Source organism: Neodiprion fabricii, unplaced genomic scaffold (assembly GCF_021155785.1).
Source record: "Neodiprion fabricii isolate iyNeoFabr1 unplaced genomic scaffold, iyNeoFabr1.1 ptg000084c, whole genome shotgun sequence".
NCBI classification, from domain to species: Eukaryota; Metazoa; Arthropoda; class Insecta; order Hymenoptera; family Diprionidae; genus Neodiprion; species Neodiprion fabricii.
Window position 1 is genome coordinate 81,537 of NW_025791626.1, and position 9,389 is coordinate 90,925.

The following is a 9,389-nucleotide window of genomic DNA, read 5'->3' on the forward strand; positions in this document are numbered from 1 at the left end:
TAAATTTATTATCATTTTCAGAAACCAAATTTTTTTTTCTTAAAAAATTTATCGAATTTTTTTTTAAAAAAATTTTTTTTTCTAAAATATGCTATAATAATAATTGTAGTAAAAAGAATAGTAAAAGTTGTAAATAAAAATAATCAATTTATAGGATATATCTGTGGAATAAAAGAATATTAGAATTTTTCTAATATTTATAGTTTGACTAACTATTATTTTAATAAATTAATTCTTTTCATTAAGAATATTTGCTAATATATTATAAAATGATTTAAGAGATCATTGCTTGCTTTTCAGCCACTTAATGAATTAAAATGAATTGATTCATTTTAAAAAATAATTTATTGGAATTCTTTCTATAACAATTGGTATGAATCTATGATTGGCTCCACAAATTTCTGAGCATTGTCCAAATATTAAACCTGGTCGTTTGATTAATAATCTAATTTGATTTAATCGACCTGGAATTGCATCAATTTTTTTCCCTAGTCTAGGAATTGTTCAAGAGTGAATTACATCGTTTGATCTAACAATCATTCGAATTTGTGTATTTAAGGGAATAATTGTGTTATTATCTACATCTAATAAACGAAAAGAATTTTTATTAATTGATTTATTTATATAAGAGTCAAATTCAATATTTTTGAAATCTGAGTATTCATATCTTCAGTATCATTGATGTCCAATTGTTTTAATTGTAATTAGGGGTTTATTAATTTCATCTGTTAAGTATAGTAGGTGAATTGATGGCATAGCAATAAAGATTAATAATATTGAAGGAGTTATTGTTCAAATAATTTCAATATTTTGTTTATTTAAAAGGTTTTTATTAGTAAATTTATTTAATATTATAGTTAATATTAAATATAAAATTGATACAGTAATTAAGATTAAAATAATTATAGTATAATCATGAAAAAAGATTAATTGTTCTATGATAGGTGAATTGGCATTTTGAAAATTTATTCTTGATCAGGTTATCATTTTCTAAAAAAAGTTTAAAACTTTATTTATGGGGTTTAAATCCAATGCATTTTTCTGCCATAATAGAATTTTTTTGTTATTCCTGGAATTTCTTCATATCTATGATCTGAAGGAGGAAATTTTTGTTTTCATTCAATAGATGAATTTGTAATTTCTATGAATATAATTTGCCGTTGTGTTGACATTCTTTCTCAAATAATAAAAATTAGGTATAATACTCTAATAAAAGAAATAATTGACCCAATTGTTGAAATAATATTTCATATTGTAAATGCATCTGGGTAATCAGAGTAACGTCGGGGTATTCCATTTAACCCTAAAAAATGTTGTGGAAAAAAAGTTATATTTACTCCTAAAAATATAATAGTAAATTGAATTTTTAATCATTTTATATTTAATGTTATCCCAGTAAATAATGGATATCAGTAAATAAATCCTGCTATAATTCCAAATACTGCCCCTATAGATAAGACATAATGAAAGTGTGCAACAACATAATATGTATCATGTAGAATAATATCAATTGAAGAGTTAGAAAGTATAATTCCTGTTAATCCTCCTATTGTGAATAAAAAAATAAATCCTAATGTTCATAGTATTGATGATCTAAAATTTATTTTAGATCCATATAGTGTTGCTAATCATCTAAAAATTTTAATACCAGTAGGGATTGCAATAATTATTGTAGCAGCGGTAAAGTAAGCTCGTGTATCAACATCTATACCTACAGTAAATATATGATGTGCTCAAACTACAAATCCTAATAATCCAATTGTTATTATTGCGTAGATTATTCCAAGAGTTCCAAATGTTTCTTTTTTTCCTGATTTTTGTGAAATAATATGAGAAATTATTCCGAAGGCTGGTAAAATTAAAATATAAACTTCTGGGTGTCCAAAAAATCAAAATAAGTGTTGATATAGAATTGGATCCCCTCCTCCTGAAGGATCAAAAAAAGTTGTATTTATATTTCGATCTGTTAATAATATTGTAATTGCTCCTGCTAGAACTGGAAGAGATAATAAAAGAAGAATAGCTGTTAGTTTTACTGCTCAAACGAATAAAGGTATTTGTTCAAATCTTATTCCTTTTGGTCGTATATTAATTATTGTAGAAATAAAATTAATTGCTCCAAGAATTGATGAAATTCCTGCTATATGTAAAGAAAAAATTGTATAATCAACAGAGGGTCCTGAGTGTCCAAGATTTCTTGATAAAGGGGGGTAAACTGTTCAACCTGTCCCTGTCCCTGAATCTACTAATCTTCTTGAAATTAGTAAGATTAATGATGGAGGTAATAGTCAAAATCTTATATTATTTATTCGGGGGAAAGCTATGTCAGGGGCTCCAAGTATTAGAGGAATTAGTCAATTTCCAAACCCTCCAATTATAATGGGTATAACTATAAAAAAAATTATTAAGAATGCATGGGATGTTACAATTATGTTATAAATTTGATCATCACCAATAAATGATGAGGGTGTTCCTAGTTCTATACGAATAATTATTCTAGAAGATAATCCTAGTATTCCTGATCAGATTCCAAATATAAAATATAATGTGCCAATATTTTTGTGATTAGTTGAAAATAATCATTTATTCAATATTTGATAAAATGGCTGAATTTAGGCGATAAATTGTAAATTTATTTATGAAATTAAAATTTCTTTTATTAAAATTTTTTATAAATTATAATTTATATAAATTAAAAATTTAATTTATATATTATTTATATATATATATATATATATATATATATATATATATATTATAATTTTTAATTTACTCTTAAAAAAAAGAGAAATTTTAAAAAAAATTTTTTTTTTACATTAATTAAATTTTTTAAATTATATATAATTATTAGAAAAATCCTATATATTTTTTAATTATTTGCTCACATATTAATTAAAATAAAAATATTATTCATTAAGAAAATGCCATCTAATTTACTTGATGATTTGTAGTTTGGAACATTTATACAATGGATTAGAACTTATTATGAACTTTTAAGAAAACATACAGATAGATAAATGATTATTTATTTAATTTCATATTTTTAATTTTTTAAAAATTAATTATTCTTTAATTTAAGAAAAATAATTTATTTAAATAAATCATTTTTTATTTTATTAAATTATTTAACTTAATTACCTCCATTTATATTCTATTATATTTATGTATATTTATGTATATTTATGTATATTTATGTATATTTATGTATATTTATGTATATTTATGTATATTTATGTATGTGTATATATTTATATGTATATAAATGTATGTATATAAATGTATGTATATAAATGTATGTATATAAATGTATGTATATAAATGTATGTATATAAATGTATGTATATAAATGTATGTATATAAATGTATGTATATAAATGTATGTATATAAATGTATATATATAAATGTATATATATAAATGTATATATATATATATATATATATATATATATATATATATATTATAATTTTTAATTTACTCTTAAAAAAAAGAGAAATTTTAAAAAAAATTTTTTTTTTACATTAATTAAATTTTTCAAATTATATATAATTATTAGAAAAATCCTATATATTTTTTAATTATTTGCTCACATATTAATTAAAATAAAAATATTATTCATTAAGAAAATGCCATCTAATTTACTTGATGATTTGTAGTTTGGAACATTTATACAATGGATTAGAACTTATTATGAACTTTTAAGAAAACATACAGATAGATAAATGATTATTTATTTAATTTCATATTTTTAATTTTTTAAAAATTAATTATTCTTTAATTTAAGAAAAATAATTTATTTAAATAAATCATTTTTTATTTTATTAAATTATTTAACTTAATTACCTCCATTTATATTCTATTATATTTATGTATATTTATGTATATTTATGTATATTTATGTATATTTATGTATATTTATGTATGTGTATATATTTGTATGTATATAAATGTATGTATATAAATGTATGTATATAAATGTATGTATATAAATGTATGTATATAAATGTATGTATATAAATGTATGTATATAAATGTATGTATATAAATGTATGTGTGTATATATATATATATATTATAATTTTTAATTTACTCTTAAAAAAAAGAGAAATTTTAAAAAAAATTTTTTTTTTACATTAATTAAATTTTTCAAATTATATATAATTATTAGAAAAATCCTATATATTTTTTAATTATTTGCTCACATATTAATTAAAATAAAAATATTATTCATTAAGAAAATGCCATCTAATTTACTTGATGATTTGTAGTTTGGAACATTTATACAATGGATTAGAACTTATTATGAACTTTTAAGAAAACATACAGATAGATAAATGATTATTTATTTAATTTCATATTTTTAATTTTTTAAAAATTAATTATTCTTTAATTTAAGAAAAATAATTTATTTAAATAAATCATTTTTTATTTTATTAAATTATTTAACTTAATTACCTCCATTTATATTCTAGTATATTTATGTATATTTATGTATATTTATGTATATTTATGTATATTTATGTATATTTATGTATATTTATGTATGTGTATATATTTATATGTATATAAATGTATGTATATAAATGTATGTATATAAATGTATGTATATAAATGTATGTATATAAATGTATGTATATAAATGTATGTATATAAATGTATGTATATAAATGTATGTATATAAATGTATGTATATAAATGTATGTATATAAATGTATGTATATAAATGTATGTATATAAATGTATGTGTATATATATATATATATTATAATTTTTAATTTACTCTTAAAAAAAAGAGAAATTTTAAAAAAAATTTTTTTTTTACATTAATTAAATTTTTCAAATTATATATAATTATTAGAAAAATCCTATATATTTTTTAATTATTTGCTCACATATTAATTAAAATAAAAATATTATTCATTAAGAAAATGCCATCTAATTTACTTGATGATTTGTAGTTTGGAACATTTATACAATGGATTAGAACTTATTATGAACTTTTAAGAAAACATACAGATAGATAAATGATTATTTATTTAATTTCATATTTTTAATTTTTTAAAAATTAATTATTCTTTAATTTAAGAAAAATAATTTATTTAAATAAATCATTTTTTATTTTATTAAATTATTTAACTTAATTACCTCCATTTATATTCTATTATATTTATGTATATTTATGTATATTTATGTATATTTATGTATATTTATGTATGTGTATATATTTGTATGTATATAAATGTATGTATATAAATGTATGTATATAAATGTATGTATATAAATGTATGTATATAAATGTATGTATATAAATGTATGTATATAAATGTATGTATATAAATGTATGTATATAAATGTATGTATATAAATGTATGTATATAAATGTATGTATATAAATGTATGTATATAAATGTATGTATATAAATGTATGTATATAAATGTATATATATAAATGTATATATATAAATGTATATATATATATATATATATATTATAATTTTTAATTTACTCTTAAAAAAAAGAGAAATTTTAAAAAAAATTTTTTTTTTACATTAATTAAATTTTTCAAATTATATATAATTATTAGAAAAATCCTATATATTTTTTAATTATTTGCTCACATATTAATTAAAATAAAAATATTATTCATTAAGAAAATGCCATCTAATTTACTTGATGATTTGTAGTTTGGAACATTTATACAATGGATTAGAACTTATTATGAACTTTTAAGAAAACATACAGATAGATAAATGATTATTTATTTAATTTCATATTTTTAATTTTTTAAAAATTAATTATTCTTTAATTTAAGAAAAATAATTTATTTAAATAAATCATTTTTTATTTTATTAAATTATTTAACTTAATTACCTCCATTTATATTCTATTATATTTATGTATATTTATGTATATTTATGTATATTTATGTATGTGTATATATTTGTATGTATATAAATGTATGTATATAAATGTATGTATATAAATGTATGTATATAAATGTATGTATATAAATGTATGTATATAAATGTATGTATATAAATGTATGTATATAAATGTATGTATATAAATGTATATATATATAAATGTATATATATAAATGTATATATATATATATATATATTATAATTTTTAATTTACTCTTAAAAAAAAGAGAAATTTTAAAAAAAATTTTTTTTTTACATTAATTAAATTTTTCAAATTATATATAATTATTAGAAAAATCCTATATATTTTTTAATTATTTGCTCACATATTAATTAAAATAAAAATATTATTCATTAAGAAAATGCCATCTAATTTACTTGATGATTTGTAGTTTGGAACATTTATACAATGGATTAGAACTTATTATGAACTTTTAAGAAAACATACAGATAGATAAATGATTATTTATTTAATTTCATATTTTTAATTTTTTAAAAATTAATTATTCTTTAATTTAAGAAAAATAATTTATTTAAATAAATCATTTTTTATTTTATTAAATTATTTAACTTAATTACCTCCATTTATATTCTATTATATTTATGTATATTTATGTATATTTATGTATATTTATGTATATTTATGTATGTGTATATATTTGTATGTATATAAATGTATGTATATAAATGTATGTATATAAATGTATGTATATAAATGTATGTATATAAATGTATGTATATAAATGTATGTATATAAATGTATGTATATAAATGTATGTATATAAATGTATGTATATAAATGTATGTATATAAATGTATATATATAAATGTATATATATAAATGTATATATATATATATATATATATATATATATATATATATATTATAATTTTTAATTTACTCTTAAAAAAAAGAGAAATTTTAAAAAAAATTTTTTTTTTACATTAATTAAATTTTTCAAATTATATATAATTATTAGAAAAATCCTATATATTTTTTAATTATTTGCTCACATATTAATTAAAATAAAAATATTATTCATTAAGAAAATGCCATCTAATTTACTTGATGATTTGTAGTTTGGAACATTTATACAATGGATTAGAACTTATTATGAACTTTTAAGAAAACATACAGATAGATAAATGATTATTTATTTAATTTCATATTTTTAATTTTTTAAAAATTAATTATTCTTTAATTTAAGAAAAATAATTTATTTAAATAAATCATTTTTTATTTTATTAAATTATTTAACTTAATTACCTCCATTTATATTCTATTATATTTATGTATATTTATGTATATTTATGTATATTTATGTATATTTATGTATGTGTATATATTTGTATGTATATAAATGTATGTATATAAATGTATGTATATAAATGTATGTATATAAATGTATGTATATAAATGTATGTATATAAATGTATGTATATAAATGTATGTATATAAATGTATGTATATAAATGTATATATATATAAATGTATATATATATATATATATATTATAATTTTTAATTTACTCTTAAAAAAAAGAGAAATTTTAAAAAAAATTTTTTTTTTACATTAATTAAATTTTTCAAATTATATATAATTATTAGAAAAATCCTATATATTTTTTAATTATTTGCTCACATATTAATTAAAATAAAAATATTATTCATTAAGAAAATGCCATCTAATTTACTTGATGATTTGTAGTTTGGAACATTTATACAATGGATTAGAACTTATTATGAACTTTTAAGAAAACATACAGATAGATAAATGATTATTTATTTAATTTCATATTTTTAATTTTTTAAAAATTAATTATTCTTTAATTTAAGAAAAATAATTTATTTAAATAAATCATTTTTTATTTTATTAAATTATTTAACTTAATTACCTCCATTTATATTCTATTATATTTATGTATATTTATGTATATTTATGTATGTGTATATATTTATATGTATATAAATGTATGTATATAAATGTATGTATATAAATGTATGTATATAAATGTATGTATATAAATGTATGTATGTGTGTATATATATATATATTATAATTTTTAATTTACTCTTAAAAAAAAGAGAAATTTTAAAAAAAATTTTTTTTTTACATTAATTAAATTTTTCAAATTATATATAATTATTAGAAAAATCCTATATATTTTTTAATTATTTGCTCACATATTAATTAAAATAAAAATATTATTCATTAAGAAAATGCCATCTAATTTACTTGATGATTTGTAGTTTGGAACATTTATACAATGGATTAGAACTTATTATGAACTTTTAAGAAAACATACAGATAGATAAATGATTATTTATTTAATTTCATATTTTTAATTTTTTAAAAATTAATTATTCTTTAATTTAAGAAAAATAATTTATTTAAATAAATCATTTTTTATTTTATTAAATTATTTAACTTAATTACCTCCATTTATATTCTATTATATTTATGTATATTTATGTATGTGTATATATTTATATGTATATAAATGTATGTATATAAATGTATGTATATAAATGTATGTATATAAATGTATGTATATAAATGTATGTATATAAATGTATGTATATAAATGTATGTATATAAATGTATGTATATAAATGTATGTATATAAATGTATGTATATAAATGTATGTATGTGTGTATATATATATATATTATAATTTTTAATTTACTCTTAAAAAAAAGAGAAATTTTAAAAAAAATTTTTTTTTTACATTAATTAAATTTTTCAAATTATATATAATTATTAGAAAAATCCTATATATTTTTTAATTATTTGCTCACATATTAATTAAAATAAAAATATTATTCATTAAGAAAATGCCATCTAATTTACTTGATGATTTGTAGTTTGGAACATTTATACAATGGATTAGAACTTATTATGAACTTTTAAGAAAACATACAGATAGATAAATGATTATTTATTTAATTTCATATTTTTAATTTTTTAAAAATTAATTATTCTTTAATTTAAGAAAAATAATTTATTTAAATAAATCATTTTTTATTTTATTAAATTATTTAACTTAATTACCTCCATTTATATTCTATTATATTTATGTATATTTATGTATGTGTATATATTTATATGTATATAAATGTATGTATATAAATGTATGTATATAAATGTATGTATATAAATGTATGTATATAAATGTATGTATATAAATGTATGTATATAAATGTATGTATATAAATGTATGTATATAAATGTATGTATATAAATGTATGTATATAAATGTATGTATGTGTGTATATATATATATATTATAATTTTTAATTTACTCTTAAAAAAAAGAGAAATTTTAAAAAAAATTTTTTTTTTACATTAATTAAATTTTTCAAATTATATATAATTATTAGAAAAATCCTATATATTTTTTAATTATTTGCTCACATATTAATTAAAATAAAAATATTATTCATTAAGAAAATGCCATCTAATTT

The 9,389-nt window shown here is 15.8% G+C and overlaps 1 protein-coding gene across 1 annotated transcript; it reads right to left on the bottom strand.

Moving 5' to 3' along the window:
• Positions 1–310: 310 nt before the first annotated feature.
• LOC124187560 (cytochrome c oxidase subunit 1-like) lies at positions 311–2,351 on the bottom strand (the record flags this gene model as incomplete). The annotated part of the gene is given in 1 exon segment (XM_046579712.1): positions 311–2,351. A coding segment is annotated over 1 exon segment (981 nt), but the record flags the coding sequence as incomplete, so codon positions are not given.
• Positions 2,352–9,389: the final 7,038 nt, after the last annotated feature.